The sequence below is a fragment of the Daphnia pulicaria genome, chromosome 4, assembly GCF_021234035.1.
Source record: "Daphnia pulicaria isolate SC F1-1A chromosome 4, SC_F0-13Bv2, whole genome shotgun sequence".
Classification (NCBI taxonomy): Eukaryota; Metazoa; Arthropoda; class Branchiopoda; order Diplostraca; family Daphniidae; genus Daphnia; species Daphnia pulicaria.
Window position 1 is genome coordinate 12,897,456 of NC_060916.1, and position 20,402 is coordinate 12,917,857.

General features: G+C 42.7%; 5 protein-coding genes and 1 long non-coding RNA gene across 6 annotated transcripts in view; 3 read left to right on the forward strand and 3 right to left on the reverse strand.

Moving 5' to 3' along the window:
• Positions 1-20,402, forward strand: part of LOC124337282 (histone H4-like) — a 116,761-nt gene that overhangs the window by 4,086 nt on the left and 92,273 nt on the right. The window lies entirely within an intron of this gene.
• LOC124337450 lies at positions 4,332-5,791 on the forward strand. Its single transcript, XR_006917378.1, has 3 exons — positions 4,332-4,429; positions 5,246-5,343; positions 5,515-5,791. It is a non-coding gene; the product is annotated as an uncharacterized LOC124337450 (long non-coding RNA).
• LOC124337285 (transmembrane protein 14C-like) lies at positions 12,246-13,031 on the reverse strand. The gene is made up of 3 exons (XM_046791391.1): positions 12,859-13,031; positions 12,492-12,681; positions 12,246-12,428 (listed from the first exon to the last, which is right to left on the reverse strand). Exons 1-3 carry the CDS (start codon positions 12,935-12,937, stop codon positions 12,365-12,367), a joined length of 333 nt encoding a protein of 110 aa, XP_046647347.1. The 5' UTR covers positions 12,938-13,031; the 3' UTR covers positions 12,246-12,364.
• LOC124337008 (F-box only protein 25-like) lies at positions 13,796-17,858 on the reverse strand. Its single transcript, XM_046791011.1, has 8 exons — positions 17,554-17,858; positions 16,366-16,430; positions 16,193-16,239; positions 15,889-16,078; positions 15,650-15,825; positions 15,122-15,490; positions 14,686-15,038; positions 13,796-14,582 (listed from the first exon to the last, which is right to left on the reverse strand). Exons 1-8 carry the CDS (start codon positions 17,682-17,684, stop codon positions 14,378-14,380), a joined length of 1,536 nt encoding a protein of 511 aa, XP_046646967.1. The 5' UTR covers positions 17,685-17,858; the 3' UTR covers positions 13,796-14,377.
• LOC124337204 (M-phase phosphoprotein 6-like) lies at positions 18,775-19,545 on the forward strand. The gene is made up of 3 exons (XM_046791306.1): positions 18,775-18,989; positions 19,060-19,160; positions 19,230-19,545. Exons 1-3 carry the CDS (start codon positions 18,936-18,938, stop codon positions 19,504-19,506), a joined length of 432 nt encoding a protein of 143 aa, XP_046647262.1. The 5' UTR covers positions 18,775-18,935; the 3' UTR covers positions 19,507-19,545.
• LOC124337183 lies at positions 19,520-20,402 on the reverse strand. Its single transcript, XM_046791277.1, has 2 exons — positions 20,215-20,402; positions 19,520-20,142 (listed from the first exon to the last, which is right to left on the reverse strand). The coding sequence occupies exons 1-2, from the start codon at positions 20,325-20,327 to the stop codon at positions 19,695-19,697; spliced, it is 561 nt and encodes a 186-aa protein (XP_046647233.1). The 5' UTR covers positions 20,328-20,402; the 3' UTR covers positions 19,520-19,694.

Consider the following 20,402-nt stretch of genomic DNA (forward strand, 5'->3'; position numbering starts at 1 on the left):
GATGTCCAGGCAAGGTTCTACAGCTACCAGTACCAGCAGGGCACTGACATGAAGAACCACATAGCTGTGATTTCATCCCTCTCCCACCACCTAGGGGAGATTGGCCTCCCGGTCAGCGAGGAGCAGCTTTGCACTAAAATCATCAGCATCCTTCCCGCCGAGTACCACGGGTTCAAAACCGCCTGGCACAACACCAACCAGGAGAGACAGACTATCCTCAGCTTAACCGCCAAACTGCTCCAAGAAGAGAGGGAGCAGGCCAAATGGAAAACCAAAGCAACTGAGAATGAAACGGCGCTTCAAGCTCAGGCATCGACCTCATCCACCAGGAACGACAGACGGCGAGAAGACTCTCACACCCGATCCTCAGCAGGCTCATCGGCAAAAGGCAACTATCGGGAAGGACGGAACAAGCCCCGCAACTCGAGTCGCCCCAGAAACCACCACGATAGCCGGCGACAAGACCTTCAAGAATGCAGCTACTGCGGCTTCGACAACCATCTCGTCGACCGCTGCAACACCAAAAGGCGCCATGAACGGACGGACAGAGAAAGAGCAGACCTGGCCAAGAGAATGAAGAAAGATCACGGCAAGACGGCAACCGACCTTATGAACGACGACACACCCAACCAGGACTTCAGCCTCATATCCACGTCTCCACGATACGACACCAGAAGCAATGGAGATTGGTTTGCGGACAGCGGAGCGACGCAGCACATGTCAGACCAGAAGGACTGGCTGCAGGATTTTGTCCCTGTACCTGACGGCTCCTGGTCCGTCACAGGAATCGGATCAACCAGCTACCCCGTAAGAGGTTACGGCGATGTTCACGCTTGGACGACGATCAACGACCAGAGAAAACCCGTCATCATAAAGAAAGTGCTGTACGTGCCCGGAATGGGCACAAACCTGTTCTCTATAGCCGCCGTGACTGACCTCGGATGGAAGGCGACATTCACCGGTACGCGAGTCCACTTCACATCAGAAAACGGAAGCCCGATTATGGTTGGAGAACGAGTGGGAAGGACACTCTACCTGCTTGACGTCAAGCCACGCTCCTATCCGGACAGCCAGCAGTCGCTCGCCTGCGCATCATCCCTCTCGCCAGGATTGGCGACATGGCATCGGCGATTCGCACACATCAGCCCAAAGACGATCATCAAGATGGCAGCCAACGGTGTCGTCAAGGGACTGGACCTAGCCAGTACAGAGATGCCAGAAGAGCCATGCCCAGGCTGCCAATACGGAAAGCACCAACGGTCCCCTTTTCCCACTGGCCGCAAGAGGGCAACCTACTCCGGACAACTTATCCACTCCGACATCTGCGGCCCAATGGAGAAGGCCACCCCTGGAGGAGCACTTTATTTTGTACTCTTTGTCGACGACTATAGCGGCATGCGGTTCATCCATCTCCTAAGGAAGAAATCCGAAGCTGCCGGGAAGTTCATGGAGCTGATCCACACCATCCGAGGGGAAACCGGGAACTTGGTACGCACCCTAAGGACGGACAACGGTGGCGAATATGGCAGCAACGAATTCCAGACCTGGCTCACCCACAAAGGAATACAGCACGAGACCAGCGCACCACACACGCCACAACAGGACGGGGTGTCAGAGAGGGGCATACGGACAGTAGCAGAAGGAGCCCGCAGCTGCCTCCACGACGGCCAAACACCATCGGAACCATGGTGGAAATCAGTCGCCACCGGTACGACCAACTTCATCAAAGAGAGCCGCCTACCAATCAGCCTATGGGGGGAAGCAGCCAAATCCACGGTATATACCCTCAACCGAGTACTCAGCAAGACGTCCCCCGTCACGCCGTATCAAAGATGGCACAACAACCCACCTGACGTATCGAACCTGAGAGCATTTGGATCCATCGCCTACATCCACGTCCCAGATGCCCTGAGGCGGAAGTGGGCCAAGAAAAGTATCCGCTGCATCTTCATTGGCTATTGCGAGACGACCAAAGGATGGCGATTCTACGACCCATCGACCCGAACCATCAAAATAAGCAGGGACGTCACATTTGATGAACACCACCGGCTCGTAGACGTGCCCGAAGACCCTACCAACGACACGCCAATAACAGAACGACAAGCGCCGACCACCCAAGCCCAAGAGGGACCTTCTCGAGCACCCGAGCCACAACCAACGACCAAAAACCAGCATCAAGAGGAAACGAGTGGCCCGGAACGAGCTGAAGACATAGCCGAACCACCGCAACAGCCCGAGGCACCCGGCACCCAGGAAGAAGCTCAAGGAGAGCAAGAGACGCCAGTTCGACGCTCCCTTCGAGGCCGTGTACCCTTGCGAGAATGGAAGGCCTACCCAGCCAAAAGTCGGGCATTCGCCGGTGGAATCTTGATTCCAGACAGCTACACGGCAGCCATCAACAGCCCAGAAGCAGCACAGTGGGAGACGGCCACCAAAGAAGAGTACCAGTCCCTAATGGAGAATAAGACCTGGTCGCTTGTCAAATGCCCCCAAGGAAGATCACCGATCCAATCACGCTGGACTTTTGACGTTAAGCCTGGTTTGAACGGAGAGCCAAGCCGCTTCAAGGCCCGCTTCGTTGCAAAGGGCTTCAGCCAGCGGCCTGGATACGACTTCAACGAGACCTACGCTTCGGTAGTGACCCACGACACCCTCCGGCTGATGATGTCGATCATTGCCGCGGAGGACCTAGAAGCCGTCCAAATGGACATAAAGACTGCCTTCCTCTACGGACAGCTTGAGGAGGAAATCTACATGGTGCAACCGGAAGGATTCGTCGCCCCCGGCCAGGAAGACAAAGTCTGCCGCCTCCACAAGTGCCTCTATGGCCTAAAACAATCATCCCGTGTATGGGGCGAACACTTCACCAACTTCATCAAACAGCAAGGCCTCGTCCAGAGCGAAGCAGACCCCTGCCTCTTTTCCCGAACCAATGGAGCAGAGAGAACTTTCCTCGTCATCTGGGTGGACGATGGCATCGTAGCAAGCACCATCAAGCGAGTGATCGACGAATTCCTGGCCGCGCTAAGCGGCACATTCCAAATCCGATCTTACCCACTAGAACGCTTTGTGGGCATCACCATCACAAGAAACAGGGATCAACGGACTATCCATCTTGGCCAACCAGACTACATTGAGCACCTGGTCAACAAGTTCCAGATGACCTCCTGCTTCCCGAAATCGGTTCCGGCGGACCCGGGAACCCACCTAATCAAGCCGGCAGAGGGGAGCCCAACAGACGCTGCCTTCCCTTACCGAGAGGCGGTTGGCTGCCTGCTTTATTTGGCCCTCGTCTCCCGACCAGACATTTCATTCTCGGTCGGCCAGGTGGCCCGCTTCATCGAAAATCACAACTCATCACACATCAAGGCGGTCCGCCACATCATATCCTACCTCCGCGGGACTCCGAACCACGGCATCTTTTACACCGGAACGTCTGAAACATCCCCAGTTGGATATTCCGACGCCGACTACGCAGGCTGCAACGACACCAGAAAATCGACGACCGGAAGCGTTTTTCTTTTCCACGGGGGGCCAATAGCATGGTGCAGCCGCCGTCAAAGCTGTGTGGCCACGTCCACCACGGAGGCGGAATACGTCGCGGCCAGCGAGACAGCGAAAGAAGCAGTCTGGATACGCCGCATATTACCGGAATTTCAACAAAGCCAGGACGACCCCATCGTCATCAAGTGCGACAACCAGAGCGCCATTCAACTGACACGCCATCCCGATCAACGACAGAAGACTAAACACATTGACGTGAGGTATCACTTCATTCGCCTCCAACAAGAAGTCGGTGAAATCGACATACAGTACGTCAGCACGGCCGACCAACTGGCCGACATCCTGACCAAGCCACTGCCAGGCCCACTCTTCAACTTGATCCGGAACGCACTGGGCATCCGGCCAATTTAGTCATTTCTGTTTTTTCCTTTGTTATACACTGTGTCCGTTTGAGGGGGGGTGTAGGATGTTGCGTATTTTACACGCAACATCTTTTCTCTCTCCACCGCCCACCGTGTAGATCTGGCAACACCGCCTACCTGGCGTGAGCCGTCGTCTGCTTCATTCTTTGTTCTGTCCCTTCACATCTTCTGTCATCCCACTGTACTGATCTACCTCGTGTGAAGAAGACGCTCAATAGAAAGAGACTGATCTAACGAAGTGAGTGTATGTGTCAGTTTATCATCTACAATCCAGGTAAGAATTGTCTCATATATATTCCACATGTGTTACGCCATTTAGGCGATTCCGCCATTAAGGCGATCCCTTGTCGGGCACCTATCGGTGCGATTATTATCGCGTGAGTCTCATTGCATACGATCTCTTACATATATAGCATCCACATATTCTTCTTTATTAATCCACAGCCCTAATGGGATATGTGAGCAGGATAGCATCTCCCTGGAGTTACCCTAGCCCGGTCATGGTAAGGTTTTACTAGATCACACAATAGTAGGCTTTTTAAAAAGTGAAACTTTATTTGCTTTGCCAATTGTTGTCGGCTTCTAGAATTTTCTCCATCTCTTCTTTGTGCCTTAGTTACTCTCATTTCTTTTTTGTTTTGTTTTGCCCTTGGTTTTCCAAACGCGCTTCAACAGTTACAGATTAACCGGAAATCTCCTCCCCATTACAAGGGTAAAAGAAACATCGACATCGAAATGATCCTTCTTTGCAATTAAAAATCTTTTTTACATTAAGTTCCCGAACTTATGCCCAAATTTGACCGTTTTTTCCTTCAAGTAAGTTATAAACTACATTTGCTTAAAAGTGTTGTATGTGTGAAAATCACAACCTCCAAATTTCAGAGAAATTTAATATTGTTGTTGATCAAACTTTGTTTTCTCTGCGCGTAGAAAAAGTTAGCAGTGACTTAACCGTCCACAAATCCACTCCATTTCTAAAAACTTTGGAATTTGATTTTTAGTGAATAGATCAGATTGCGTAGCATTTAGTTGATTCCCGCACTGCTAGAAACTTTTGAAAAGTCGTAGTAGACACGTTAAAGTGTTGAAGCTCCCACAATCGAATAATCCAACAAAGATCGCCATAAGGCCTTGCCACCTTGATATATTTTACCACCATTCGTTTTCCCTGTGCATTTGAATTTGCCTAGGTGATTTAAAAACTGTGCCATCCACGGTGACTACTAAGTGAATGCTTTCAGCGAAATAAAAGTTTTGACACTGATGTTACTTAGTGTTGACTGGTTGTCACTTAATGTTGTTTGTTTTTTGTTTTCAAGGATCAAGAACTGACGCCGATTATCACCTTCAGAACTGCAGATTGAAGCTTTAACTGTTTGTTGTGGATTCTTGGTGACGACGGGATGATCGTAACTTGGTGAGTAGATGAGGCGTAAGTCTTGAGCTCTTTTGTTTGAGACCTCTGTTGCTTGTTATATCAATCGTGTGTCGACGAGTTAGAGCGCGAACGTTAGTTTTCAACATGTTCAAATTCAACATATTCTAACTGATGCAGTGTTTATTAATTATTTTTCAATTACCATTGTAGAGTTAAACCTACAGACGGGCCGGCCATTGCTCAGGGTGGTGTTTTGTTTTGTCCAACATCCAGGCCGTTCTCTTGCCCAAGAAGACCGAAAAGCCCGCCAAAACATCTCCCATCTTCAGGGCCACCAAATTTAGTTTTGAGAAAAGTAATTTGCCAAGTGCTAGGCTACATTTCGTATATTTCAATTTCATTCTGGTTGTGGCAACGATAATGTGCACAAATTTGCTGATGCATCGCGAAATGGCACTCGTAAATGATTTTATGTTAATCTTATCTGCCCGCTGGTATTTCTTTTGTTCTACTGATAGAAATACTTAATACGTGATGTTTCGGTTAAATAGATATATTTCAAATTTCACGTGTTTTGGATAGATTTATGTGTTTCCTTCTTATAACTCTGAAGCTCAGAATTTACTAGCATGAATTTTATTTTTGTTATTCACTTTGTTTAAAAAATTAATGCAAGCTTGCCCATTCCCCCTCATTTTTTCAGTTTTTCGCCAAATCAAAATGGTCGTCGCCTGGTGGTAGCGGGTAGTGGCGTGACAACGATCTCGATAATTCTCATGGATTTGCTAAATGTATATTTCTCGTGGATAATAGCTCTTTTAGAGTATCTGTCTCTGGTATTGCATTTTTACTATGACTCTTTTGACAAACTGGATAAATATCTTGAATGGCTGTAAAAAATAGTTGACATCATGTGATATTTTTGGTCTTCATAATTCTTAGCTTTAGGTTTGGTAGATTTTAAATAGTTTAATACTTAACACACTATTAAGATTCTTATTTCTGTCTTGACTCTGTATTTTCAGATAATATTTTCAGCTGAAGGTTTCGTTCCATCTGGCTGCTTCATGTGACAACAGTGAGAAAATGGTCTAATTCAAGCTAATTCAAGCTTTCTTTCAAAACCACAGATATTCTGTTTGCAAGGTAGTTATTTTGACTAAAATTCCTTTGTATTCCTGTGATACTTAAGATGGTGTGGTATAACTAGGTAAAAAAAAAAAACATTCTGAAAAAACATCCTTTTCCACTCATTGCTGACTGCCTGACTTGCTGGATGGATTGTTTTGGAGTTTGTTCCCATGTTTAAAGAGAAATCCTAGCTCACGATCCACTAAAAAAGAGATTTTAAATGGTTTAATATTAAACACACTATCTAGATTCTCATTTCAGTCTTGACTCTTTATTTTCAGATAATATTTTCAGCTGAAGGTTTCGTTCAATCTGACTGCTTGTGACATCAGTGAGAAAATGGTCCAATTCAAGCTGTCTTTCAAAACCAAAAAGCAAGTAAAAGCAAGTAAATCATTCGTGAAAAGGAAAAGTTGTTATTGGTTAGAATTCAAGAATCCCAACCTTATTGTAATGTAATCATGTCACTTGTTCTTGCGTAAGGACTCTTGATTGGCAACAATTCAAAGTTTGTGATTTGAATGCTTGTGTTGGTGGTTTGTAAGTACTTTTGGAAATGTTTTAAATTTGCCTTCAGTTTTTTAAAAGTTCCCTGTAGTAAAAACAATGCAACTTAATTGTGTTAGGCTCTCATTTCACTATGCTGTTAACAATTTTTAAGACCTTTATCACTTGAGTTTAACTTATTTAATTTACAATATACAGGAGAAAAACAGGACATAGCTGAGGATCAGGACACCATGTTTTTACGCTTGGCTGGCAAACGTGTTGAGAATGCAACTGACGATTTCTATGTAGATGACATGTTTGAAAGCCGAGCATACCTGCATACCGCTGAAGCCGAGACCGCCAGGCTGCAATCGCTCATCAGTACGAAACACGGGAAAAAGTGTTTGAGAATCCAGACAAAGTGAGTATGAATCCAACACTTTTTTTCCCACTTTTCGTATGTGGTCCTATATCTCCGCCATTCAACGGCTCGTTTAGATAGTAATGGACAATTGTCGCTGAGAGACCATTAAGTCGGGGAAGGGAGAGGGGGTTGACGTTTGCATTACTCAAGGTAGATTGCTGATAGCGAAATTCTCTTGTGAAAACTCTTTTTGGATTGATTTTCTAAAGTATCACTGTATAAATAACTATTTATTCCCCCGTGGCCCCGTCGTACCCAAGCGTCGTACCCAAGCGTTCCTTATTCCTCTGGTGATTCATTGAGGCTGCATTTTCTGCCATGTATTCTGCTAGGAAGTTTATGAATCCCCATTCGAAAGCGTGATATAATGAAGATTTTTGGTTAGATGATGTGGTTTAAATGTTTGACCTTGCATACGTATTCAACGTTGCTCAAAATTGATTCCCTGTGATAATAACATCTTATCGACTTTCAATATACAAACGACAATTGAGAAATACATTTTTTTACTTTATTTTATTTTATTTTGTTTATTTTAAAGCCATGGTATTTTTTTAATGTAAGATAGACTGAAGTAAGAACCTTCCGACGTGTAAAATTAGGTATTCATTTATCACAGGTCGCCAATCAAATTCATTGTGATCACATTCTTATAGGGTGCTAATAAAGTCTCGTTTGTGTTATTACTACCGTATTGCTTAGATTGATTATTTTATAGATTGTGAACGTGCAGCATTCTAATTTCCACTACTTCTTGTTTAAATTACCACCTTTTATTGAGCCTCCAATTCCTTTTAAGCATACACTTTTTGATTCTAGAAAAATTAGAGTGCACGACCAACATAATGTATTCTCTCCGCACTACGGTTTGAAAAATTCGGAAATAAGGCTAGCGATACGTTCAGGATGGGTCAGATGAGTGTGATGTTTTCCCTTCTATTTCAACGTACCGAACACTTTTAGAGTTTTTCTTAGTATTAAGGGCTTCTATGGGCTCTATTTGATCCTAGATACTTTCGAAATAGGGACCTTCAATGAATTTTTATAATTAATACATCAGCAGTTACTTTTTCTGCGAGAATCACTTCTTGTTTTGGGCAGAACGACAAGGGGGCGGCATGCAAGCGCCGGTCTCTACTAAACACGTAGCCTCCGTTCACTTTCTTGAGACCGCGTTTCAACATAACTTCACAAACTTTCCCGATAAGGGATCCAAATGAACCATTGATGCTCTTTGCTATTGATGTATCGTACGTAATAGGTTTTTCAGGGCCTTGCATGATTGCATAATTTCGTATTTCAAAAGGTTACCGACGGTTATTCTTAATCTCAAATTCATTGTTCCCGCCCTAGTATAGTTGTAACTCTCACAATAGCAACATTGACAAGTTTAACTACCTTCTCAGGAAAGACGCCGGCGTTTAACATAGCCATGCAGCCTCGCAAGCTATGTCCAATGAATGAAAATGTGTCCCATTTCAATTGTTGTGATATTCTCTCAATAGCTAAAAGGCAATCCATGTAGAGATACATAATATCTCTTGGAAAATGATCACTAGGTCCATGACCCGGGATATCAACAGCAACTACTCTCAAATTGTCTGGAAGCATTATTGGAGTCAAATTATCAAATGTTCCGGTATTACTATCCAACCGTGTTAGGCGAAAACGGGTTTCCCATTGGAATCCATCAGATTTTATCAGGCCTTTCAAACATGAGATATTAGTCTCAAAATAAATATTTTTGGAATATCATAAATATTTACCTTCATAATGTTTTAAAACTATTGTGATAGGGAATGGGTAGGTGAGTTGGATGAGTCGTCGCTTGATGTGCATGCCATCTTGAGACCCGAGTTCGATTCCCCGTATGATAAATAATATATTCCTGAAATCCGCCAGGTGGCGAACCGAAGTAAGTTGATGTGGATGGTCTAAGTGGTTGAAGTCTGACAACTCGCGACTTCGAATCCAATGTGTTACGAGTTCGTTGTGATTCCGATGATTCGACGTGAATGTCCAATCCGCGTTCCGTTCCCGAATTCGAAGCGTACCGCCAGAGAAGTCAGACATAGGTTGAATTGACGACTCGTCTTCGGACGACGTTTGCATCGTCAGGACATTAAGTCAAGCCGCTTGATTGAACAATGTAACTGAATATAGTTGAACCTCAGGTTTACTAAGATCAGGTGTTGTCCCAACAAGAAAGAGCTAGACCAGAGCGTAGTACAGAATAGTATTTGGCTCCTCCACATCAGGTTATGTTTTTGATGCGTGTTCTCATTTTTTTTTTCTATTCAAGCAACCATTGCTAAAATGAACTAAAAAGTTAATTTTCGCACAAAGTTCAATACTCAAATCAATAACTGGTATTTTTTTTTTATCATATTGCGCTTAGCTAGGAAAAAGGATTGCTTCCTTTGTTATTGGAACTGACTTTTCACGATCTAAGGACTTACTTTGTCGCTAGGACGTACCAATGATGCACAAAACAAATAAAAAAATTAAAAAACTGTTTGAATATTCCGCCATGTCAGAATTTATTTCCCCAAAAATCTGTTTTATCGATTTGAGTTATTTGGCTTAACACAGTTTAAGATCACAAAATCTTTTAGGATGCATTGCTCCAACACCTGCTATGTCAATTAAATCTTTAACAGATGAAATAAAAGAATGATGCTAATCAATTCAAAATTCAAGGGTTTTGTTCTTGTAGCAGCATAAAGTCGACAAGAATATGGTTTAAAAAGTGGATAAGAAATCTTTTTCTTTAAGTAAATGGTGGCCCTGAAAAGGGCCGATTGGATTGAGTCAGGAGTTGAAATAATAAATCAGAAACAGATTTAACCGCCGAAACCGTACAGAGTGCGGCCCTGGCGTTTCAATGCGTAGACGACATCCATGGCCGTGACCGTCTTCCTCTTGGCGTGTTCAGTGTAGGTGACGGCGTCACGAATCACGTTCTCAAGGAACACCTTCAACACACCGCGGGTCTCCTCGTAGATGAGACCAGAGATTCGCTTGACACCACCACGACGGGCAAGACGACGAATGGCCGGCTTGGTGATTCCCTGGATGTTGTCACGCAACACTTTGCGATGACGTTTGGCGCCTCCCTTACCGAGTCCTTTTCCTCTGAAATTTCAGTCGCGCGAAATGGCCAGCAGACCGCTCGCAAATCCACCGGTGACAAGGCGCCCCGCAAACAGTTGGCCACCAAAGCGGCTCGCAAGAGTGCGCCGGCCACTGGAGGAGTCAAGAAACCCCATCGTTATCGTCCCGGCACCGTCGCCCTTCGTGAGATCCGTCGCTACCAAAAGTCGACCGAGCTTCTGATCCGCAAGTTGCCATTCCAGCGCTTGGTCAGAGAAATCGCCCAGGATTTCAAGACCGACTTGCGTTTCCAGAGCTCGGCCGTCATGGCCCTGCAGGAGGCCAGCGAGGCTTACTTGGTGGGTCTTTTCGAAGACACCAACTTGTGCGCCATCCACGCCAAGCGAGTCTCCATCATGCCAAAAGACATCCAGCTCGCTCGTCGTATTCGTGGTGAACGTGCTTAAGCGACCTATTCCCTTTTGACTTACCAATCGGCCCTTTTCAGGGCCACCATTTACTAAAGAAAAGATTATCAACCACCTATTATTTTCATTACAATATTCTTGTAAATCTTTCTTGGCGTCACAGAGTCATGTCAGTGAAATGGACTGGCCTACAATAAAGAATACTTTTACTTATCACTAACTACTGGTCCCTTCTAGTTCTAGTTCTAAATGTCCTTTTCGATGATTTCAATGTGCAAAGAAAAATTGCTAGTTTTAAGGCAAAAAAGAGCACACATTTAAACGTTATGCACTAATTTGGAACTTCGCCAAAATAAGTTAACCACAAACCGTAGACAGTAATGGGTATGAGTTAGTATAACAGGAAACTGAAACTTTGAACCAACCTGGTTTGCAAGCGAAATCTGGCAGTCGGTTCATCCTTGTGATCCTCGCCACTTATTCTTTCAATCCCATCACTTATATGCAAATTCCAAATCCCTAATTGTTTAATAAATATAGCATTTTAAACAAGACAAGAACACAGACGACAATCAAAAACTATGCAGACGACAAAATAAACAAAAAAAGCCATCTAGCGGCCAAAATTTTGAGCTCACCCAACATTTTAAAACGGCGCGAACTCTCAAAAACCTATTTGTAGAAGTGGATTGCTCTCTCCGCTTTTACGAAGGGAAGCAAAGGAAAATGGGTGTAAGAGAGATTTGAGGGATTGAGAGACTTATCCTTTACAACAAATTTTTGCATTCGATAATTGATCTCAGAGTAATTGATTCAGTTCTGATTACTTCTATGTTCTTTTCCTTTGGCTTTCTTATTTTTTCTGGTGGCTAAAAAAGTGACACGTCTGACGTGTCCCCCTTCTCTTGTCTTTGACCAAATCACGTGTCTATGCTGAGTATCTCCAGTCCGTAATTGTAGGAGTTTCGTAGTATTGGAATGGAATATGCTCCTATAATTAAAACATAACTTTTCTCAAAGCAGAAAAGAGGATTATTCTGTGATTTTGGTGGATTTTAAACTTCTCTGTAGTTACTTTTTAATGGAGTAATTATGTATTATTACATTATATTTCACACAAAACAAATCAATGCTCCCCTATTACTCAAAATATTAACCTGCAAAAATCTGTTTGTAGCCTAGAACATTATGAAGAATATGTTTCACTGTCTCCCATTATATAAGGAACATTTAAATTCTCATAATTTAAAAATGTTCAAATACCTATGTAATAGATTCGGCCGTCACGGTTTAATTCACATCAGCAACACTAGAAATTTTAACTGATAAGTATTTAGAAAATACACAATAATTTGAAACAAGAGTACCCCAAAAGCTAAAGGAATATACCAAAAGTTTGTATTGTTTACTTGATCCCAACTAAATATCAAATAATAATGAATTTAGGATAACATTTGTTGATAGTTTTTGTGTCTTTAAAGATTCTCCTCATTGCTCAATCCTTTTTCACAGAAACCAGACCAACAGCTCTTGCTGTGAAACGAAGAACCATTAACAAGCTGTAAATGCAAAGACATTATATGAAATATATTACTTAAAAAAAGCAAGAATATGTCTTTTACCTCACTGCTGCAATAAGTCCAGCAGGCATGATCTTTCCACTGTCCATGTACCTCTTTCCCATGAAACCACCCAATGCAACACTGGTACCAAGTGCCAAGTAATAGTTGTTGGGATTATTGGAAGTACGGTATGCACCAAATCCAATCAAGGAACCGAATAGCAGTCCCATCGCAAGAGAAGGGATGCTCTCTGAAAGACAAATAATATTTAAGGTAAACTACGTTAAGTGTAGGCATAGAAAAAAATCAATCCTAACCACAAAAGTTTAAATCATGCTTTCAATGCATATTGCATGACATTAAATACACTTTTATAAATTTAACATTGGTTTCAGCTGAGAAAAGACAATTTAGAAATTATGTATACTAGCTTTAGCATATCCGATGATGCCTCCAGTGGCAACGAGGGCTGCATAGCCATAAGTAAGAAAGTCAGTGCTCGACATTTTGAGTCTTCTTCGAAGTCGGTTATTAATACGAGTGAACAAGTTGTTTAATCTGCACGTCAACTTTCGTCTTGTACGCGTTTTTGTAAACAAAATAGTGACGTCTTCAGTATCGATTTAAAATATCGATTCAAAAAATAATCGATTATGACTCTAGGCTAATTTCATTTTTCTAATGCATATTTTACAAACCAAATTATTAATGTTAAGTGCAGTAAATCATTCTGCAATTACGTGATCGGTTTCTTTCGAGAACAAGTTGGCAAAGTCACAACGAAAATAGTTGACCTTTTGGGTGGTACGGCTATTCTAAAGTAGTTGCGGAATTCGGCCATGATCATACGCCTGATTGTCAAATTCCAAACGAATTTCAGCTCTAAAAACAGCCATGTGATTGCCAAACAAAGAAGTTTTTTGGCTTTTAGCCATGCAATTTTTCAATTTGACATTCACGCTATTGCGTATCGACTTTAAAATGTTCGCGCACGTGTGGCCATTCTACATATTTGTTGGACAAATCGGCTTCGAATAAACATGTGGTTAAAAAAACAGTTACGTAAAACAAACTTCATGGAAATTGGATATCCTCATTTTTCTTAGATTTTTTTTTTTACACGCCATCCAAAGGGTTCAGCACGGAACTTGTGTAGTGAGCGTCTGGAAATCTGAATGACCCTTGAACGCTAGACAGGCGCGCATCACTTTCTAAACAATTTTCCTATCTCTTTTCCTCTCAAGTCTCAAGAGCTTATTACGTTCACTATCTCTCGTAACCGAGAGCTGGTGCATATAGCGAGTTTATATTCAACGTCTGTTTGAAACGCTCATCTCCTAACAGAAAATCAATGCCCATTGTCCGACTCTTCAAACACCGTTTATTCTATTAGATTTTCTGCGAAAATTAGATTCCTAAGAGACAAACTGAGTGATGGACGACTATGATCAAAATGACAGAAGATATGGTGCAGTTTTTCTAGACGCTCAAACTGACGGTTATATCAAAAGACGACACCAATAAAAGAGGGAAAAAGTCGAGCACGACCAAAGAAGAGTGTACACAGATCCATCAATCACTCTAACAAAACTATCACAGTGTAAGGTCAACATACTGTACGTAGTAATAAAATCAAAAAATGATTGTCTATTAAAAAACAGCTAAAATAAAATCATCAAGTTGATCTTCGAGGACTTGCAATAATATCTGATTTGAAGCTTTTCCTTATTCCAAAAGAGTCACCATCATTTTAAGGACGAGTTCCCAAAATAGAAATAGTTTACGCCAAAATACCAAAATGTAGTATGTATCATAGAGAGAATGCGGAGGGTGGCTTGAAAATATATAAGAATGTCTTCCGGTGCTGTAAGACTCGAAATCGAACCAAAAGGCTTTTTTTAAACCTTGTGGTACACAAGTATAGTATATAGAAATTGTCATCTTTGTTAAAGAGAGAAAAATTTGAGGAAAGCCTGAGGCGGGACGGGTACGTAAAAAGCTTCTGGGTCACAGCTGCTGGGCTCATCAGATTTGTTATCTGTCTGTTGATGATCGACTATGCATGGATGTCCGTACGTCTTCCAAAATAGGCAACGGCAGTTGCGGCACAGATGGAGAATTTCGGCGTAGTCTTCACGCAGCCCAAATAACCTGCAGAGAAACGTTAAGTCAATTTCGTGAGTATGTACATTTTCGAATAGTTTCGAAGGAAGAGAGGGGGGAAACGCCCCTCCAGGAAAAACAGATGTTTCACCTGCGAGCCCGATGGAAGACATCCTCCCAGTCTGTTTCCAAATTAGACTGATTACCACCAGCCGGCTGACTAATGTCGTCATCTTTCTCGTTATTTTTCCTCCTGGGCGGAAGTTGATTCGTCGTCCGGGGACTCCTGGGCTCGTTATCCAACATTTCCCGCTGATCGAAATGGTTCCTGACGTCTTGAAAGCTCACCAATCGGTTGTGATTGGCGTTAATGACCTGATGGCTCGACTGGTCCTGGTCTTCACTTTGCAGACTCAATAGATTTTCACGGTGGCGCTTCAAATGCTCGTGAAATGCACTCGATACACGTCCGCGTGTATCTGCCGATGAGGCGTTATCCAGTAACTAAAGAACAAGTAACATTGTCCCCCACTCGTTAGAATGTCGTTAATCTAAAAATAGTAGATAATATGGGGGAAAGTATAGACCTCTTCCGGTTTAGAAGAATCCGTATCGTGACTACGGACGGGACTGCGTCTGGGGTTCAGATAAGGATGGGGCGTTCGGCTACTGCGGTTGTTCTTGTTGGGGGCTGCCGTCACGTTCAACGGAGGTTTCTCCCGTTCTTTCTGTATCTCCCGGAGTGCGAAACTAATTTGAACCGGCGTGAAATGGAAGCGACAGAGGCGTTTCCATAAGCGTTGCTCGGCGCTCAGCTTCTGAACAACTCCGCACGCTTCCGCCGCCGATAACAAGTCCCGGTGATCGGCCAACCGAAACAGGATCTCCCTAACGCATTCCTCTGGCAGATCCTCGAATTTCGGTTTATCATCCCCGTCGTTACTGCCAGGAACTGCCTGGATGTGGATGAATCCGGGAATATTCATGATTTAACGTGAAAAATTCAATTCCAACTTTCGCTTGTCGCCCAATCAGCCGTCATTATAGATGACAAGCGAAAGTTGGAATGGGATAATAAAGACCATCATTATGAAATTTGTATGTGCTAGCATTACCTCAGCATGACGAATGCTGGAAGCAATGGCGCCTATGCGATCGATAGTGCGGACGTGTTTGCCCCAGAGTTGAGACGAGCCCAGCGGTGTTCCCCACCACGAATCACCTCGTACGATGGTACGCAAATCAGTCAGCAATTTGACTAGAACGTGCATGTTTTGCTGGCTTCCTTGGGCTGGAAAATATAATTTGATGTAACATTATTCGGAACTATATAGACTTTCACCGTCTTCATTACCTTGAACTGCAATCTCCTCCAGGACATTGAGAACCGATTTCTGAGCGCAGCCCGACAGATTGGTGATGCGATGCTGAGAGAGCAACAATTCCAGCAATTTGGCCGTGTAGGGAAATCGTCGGTGGTCGTGAACGGCGCTGCGGAAATCCAGGCGACGCAGGGCATCGCTCAGCCCGTTGAAACCCGCCACCTATACCGATAGTCAAACAAAACATTTTTATTATCATTTCATCGTACCTCACAAGCTCGTGACTTATTTTGACGCAGCACACGGAGATCATATCAATAAGAGACTACACGTTACCTCTTTTGTGCATTTTAATGTTATCTGGCAGTGAGGTGGAACGCAACCTGATGAAACCCCAAAAACACAAAGAAAAAACGTGAGTTTGTTTTGTTTTGTTTTTTTACGACCGCCATGTTTTTATTATGTAACGTGAAAAAAAAAGTGCCAATGACCGAAATGAGCTAGCTGACCTTTGGTTTTATCGAGTTCCGGGCTGTTATCGAGTGCGCAGTTTTCTTTGTCATCATCTGCTGACCTGGATAAAAATACACACACACAAAAAAAAAAAAATAGACCCAATTTTATTAACATGATATGATGCAATTAGTCGATAAATTCGTTGGCGTGATGTGCGTCTAAATTGCGCGATAAGAGTTTTTTCAACCAACACGTCATTTTTCGTTCGGATATTGAAGGACACGCACAGGCAGTCAAGCGAACATTGTAACAATTCTCACGGGCGTGAAAGGCATCGTCAAACTTTCCCCCGTAGTAAGCATAAGCCTGCACGATTTTTAGAAATTTCGTCCGATTTTTATATCTGTACTTTTTGCGTCACTCGGCTACTAAGGTTTGTGCCCTCAATTCCATACGATTTCGATCATAACAGACGGTGGATGAAGGAGGAGGAAGAATGAGAAAACACGACGGCAACGTTTCCCAGGGCGCCCTATTGATTTTCTCCACACCGTCGTCAGCAGAGAACGAAAAGTGTCGAGAGCCCAGCGTGAATGAACGCGGGTCCGTCTCTAGTACTACTAGATAATATCAATAAGCTACAATACTTGCAAGTTTGAACGCCAAAAAGAGGACCATTAAAGTCTACTTATCGATTATCAATCAGCTCGTCGTGAAACGAAATTTCCCCACATCGGGATAATAGCGTCTTGGCTCACGCTGGGTGCGTGAGCAAACAGGCCGTCAACCTCCCCCCCCCCTTCCAGAATAAAAAAATAGTCGCAATCAAATTGGCCCACAGCCAAAGAATCTTGAACAACGTACTGTCCGTCACGAACCCCCGAGTGAAGAAATTGGAAGGGATAAACTAAATCAAACAAAATTTCACGACAGTGAACGCAAGGAGAATAGACACTGAGTATAGCGCCCTCACATCCGGTTATTTTCGCCCATGAAGAAAAAAAAGAAAAAAGAAAATCTACGACCCTGAAAGAGAACAAGACGTAGTTCACTTTTGGCTTCGCTTTTGAGCCAAAGAAAAGTTCGTGATGATTGCATCACGAGCAGCAGGGAAGCTTCGCCATTGGCCTTGCTGGTGTCATTGGACAGCAGGTAACACGCGCTCCAGTGAAGCAAGTAAACGTCATAGCAACAGAAAATGTACACACACAAACAAAAGAGATGCTGATAAGATGACTAACCTGTAGAAAACACCGTCATCGGAAATTAATCTTTTTCGATTAGTTTCCAAGACTTTCAGCTTCTCCCAGCCATCTTCCGTTTTGATCCACGATTCGCCTGGTGAACGCCAATCTTTGGCATAAAAAGGCATTTCGCTGTTTTAAAACGTATTCAATTAGCGCACGATAAAAATGGACTTGTGCAATTTACAAATTCAATTTTTTGTTTAGTCGCAGTAAAGAAAAAAGTTAATTGCGATGAAATTTCTTCGACTTCTGGAGAGCCGAAAGAGAAGCAACTGTCAGGCTCAGAGTCTGGCTGGTCTTTGTCTGCGCAGGAGCTCGGGACTCCCGACTTTACTTGTGTTGACTAACATCGCAGCGCGTGTAACGTGGCTTTGTTGTGAGCGTTGTGACGTCATGGCTCGCTGCCAAATAACTGGCTTCCCAAAAACAGCTGATCGACTCCTATCGTAAAATAAACGAAAGGCAACAACACCCCTGAACAGTTGGGGGTAAAAATTCAATGTGGCTTCCTATCTGCTGCTCGATTTAGGTGATTTCCTGCTGCGCAATTCGAACAATTTTACATTCAACTTTTTTTTTTACTTCTAACGAACTAAATAATTGGTAAATTTCAGGATTGAAAATAATTAAGATCGAGGTCGATAACTTTGGGAAATTTTATCTTTTTTAAAAAACTTGGTTTTTTGTAGAGTTATTTGGAAATATTTCAACTTTTACTTTCTTGTCTTACAGTATACTTTTATCCCAAGAAGAGAGGATAATTGCGTTTTTCTTTTTCTTTTTTATGGTCATTTGGCTCGTGGGAAGAATTCAAAGAGAAAACGAAAAAAAAATAGTAACGATAAGGAGCCAGTTGTTGAAATAGGGAAATTTGTACAAGGCTTGAAACTGGTGAAGCTGGAAATTTTCGGTGCACTTTCTAAATGTATATTATATATCTCGATCACCCTGGTCTAAAATCACCCCCTGATTACCCTGATCTAAAATAAAGTTTTTCTTTTCTGATTCAATGATTTTTTTCCGAGAAAATTCCTATAGAGTTCGTGACGCCTAGTGCGCACGTGAACCGCGATAATTAATAATTGACAATTTAACGTGCCATTGCCAGTGTGCCCAGTCATGCTGGACTGCTGGCCATGCGCAGAGCGCATGCAAAAACTTGGGGTTGGGCTTACTTATTTTAGGAACTAGGACAACTTACAATTCTTGCCATTGGTTTTGTTGCCTGGCAACCAATCTTAGTCATTTTCACACGTGTGTTTTTGTCTGAATTCCTATTTTCTTAAATAAAATTAGAGCTAAATTAATTGTAGAAAACTAAGCGTGAATTGGTGTCAAAAACTCTTACCTCTCAACGTTCCATTCGACACAAGAACATGGGTCCCCAAAAGAAAAGGCTCCTCCTCTCGAAAAATCTTCTTGAAATGAAGGTATACATTTCGTCAATTAATTTAACTTTAGTTCACCTGTAGAGATAATAATGTTATGTTCCACTAACAGTTTATGAAAAGGACCAAAGAAAAGACTGAAAAGGAACTAGAAGATGAAGAAAGACAAACAACTTTTGCAAATGAAATCACTTCAGCAATGTTGTCACACGGGTAAATTTAATCTCAGCAAGTGTCACAATTAATTAAATAGCTCATTTGATTCATTTTTGATTTTTGTAGAAGCAAATTTTTGATGGAGTCAAGCTATTCTGCATGTGAAAATCTTTGTTTTGGCAGAATGAGCTTCAAAGGAGCCAATCCTGAAATTGAAAAAATTATGAGAAGATTCACAGAACCACCACCTCCTAAGGAAAATTCTTTGCTGCAGGGTGAGAAAGATGCTGATGTAGGAGCTGAAGAAGTGTCTAGAACAATGTCCCTAAGTAAGACAGTTTCAAGAAAGTTTTCTAAGCAATCCCTCAAGAGAGGCTTTAAAAGACCTGCTGACGATCAATGATGTTTGCAATAAATGTTAAGAAAAATTTTGATACATGTATTTCAATTTTGAATGAAATGATTTCATAGATATTCTACAAATGAACAGTTTTCACATTTTGATGAAAAAACAGCCAGAACCATATTACCCTGCAATTACATACATGACGAGTAGCTTCACACTTGCATCTTTGATACTGTAAAGAGAAATTATGTGTACATCATCTCAGCCATTTGGGACATCTTTCGAGGGATGTATACAATACAGTCAAAGTAGGCTGCCAGTTCTTCTATGGTGGTGTCATCTTCTTCTGGGCAGGGGTTTAATGCTTGCTGAGAACACGATGACTGAAAAACACGAGAGTTTTGATTCCTGACACCACTTTCTTGGGAAGCATCGTCAGATTCAATATATGTTCCTTGATCTTTGAACTTCAAAAAGTTTAGCTTGGGTTTCCTCAGGTATCTGGACTTTTTCACAATCTGTAACCGGGCTTTCCTCAACAAAGGTTTAGTTCCAGTGTGCCTTGATTTTGAAGAGCTTGTCTTGTACACTGAGGTTATTGTCTTGAAAACGGGAGATGATGCGACGCGATTTGGACAAGGTGACACCAAACATCGGTTCCATATTTCACACAGCTCTTCAGAAGGTTCAGGTCTGCAAAGAAAAGTAGCAATTGATAGTTAGGTATTTACCAAGGCCATTCATTCACTATTTATTGTAACCTACTTTGACAAACTTTCTGGAGGAACAGCTTCTGTTTCATGTGGTAAATGTAACTTTCTCAATTCTTCTTCAACAACATCTTCGCAGTTTGGGTTTGGAAGCTTTGTATCCGACATGTTTACAAATCAGACCTTCACAATAATCATTCCAGAAAACACGGAGCAGCCATTGAGTTGACGCATTTAGCAATT

Coding starts and splice junctions, on each gene's coding strand:
- LOC124337285 (XM_046791391.1), bottom strand. CDS start 12,937: ATGTCGAGCACTGACTTTCTTACTTATGGCTATGCAGCCCTCGTTGCC. Junction 12,682..12,858: donor CATCGGATATGCTAAAGCTA/GTATACATAATT, acceptor TTTGTCTTTCAG/AGAGCATCCCTTCTCTTGCG. Junction 12,429..12,491: donor GGACTTATTGCAGCAGTGAG/GTAAAAGACATA, acceptor TTGCATTTACAG/CTTGTTAATGGTTCTTCGTT.
- LOC124337008 (XM_046791011.1), bottom strand. CDS start 17,684: ATGCCTTTTTATGCCAAAGATTGGCGTTCACCAGGCGAATCGTGGATC. Junction 15,826..15,888: donor GGAGGAGATTGCAGTTCAAG/GTAATGAAGACG, acceptor TATATTTTCCAG/CCCAAGGAAGCCAGCAAAAC. Junction 14,583..14,685: donor GTCTTCCATCGGGCTCGCAG/GTGAAACATCTG, acceptor GTTTCTCTGCAG/GTTATTTGGGCTGCGTGAAG.
- LOC124337204 (XM_046791306.1), top strand. CDS start 18,936: ATGGGTCCCCAAAAGAAAAGGCTCCTCCTCTCGAAAAATCTTCTTGAA. Junction 18,990..19,059: donor AAAATCTTCTTGAAATGAAG/GTATACATTTCG, acceptor TTCCACTAACAG/TTTATGAAAAGGACCAAAGA. Junction 19,161..19,229: donor TCAGCAATGTTGTCACACGG/GTAAATTTAATC, acceptor TGATTTTTGTAG/AAGCAAATTTTTGATGGAGT.
- LOC124337183 (XM_046791277.1), bottom strand. CDS start 20,327: ATGTCGGATACAAAGCTTCCAAACCCAAACTGCGAAGATGTTGTTGAA. Junction 20,143..20,214: donor CCTCCAGAAAGTTTGTCAAA/GTAGGTTACAAT, acceptor TTTTCTTTGCAG/ACCTGAACCTTCTGAAGAGC.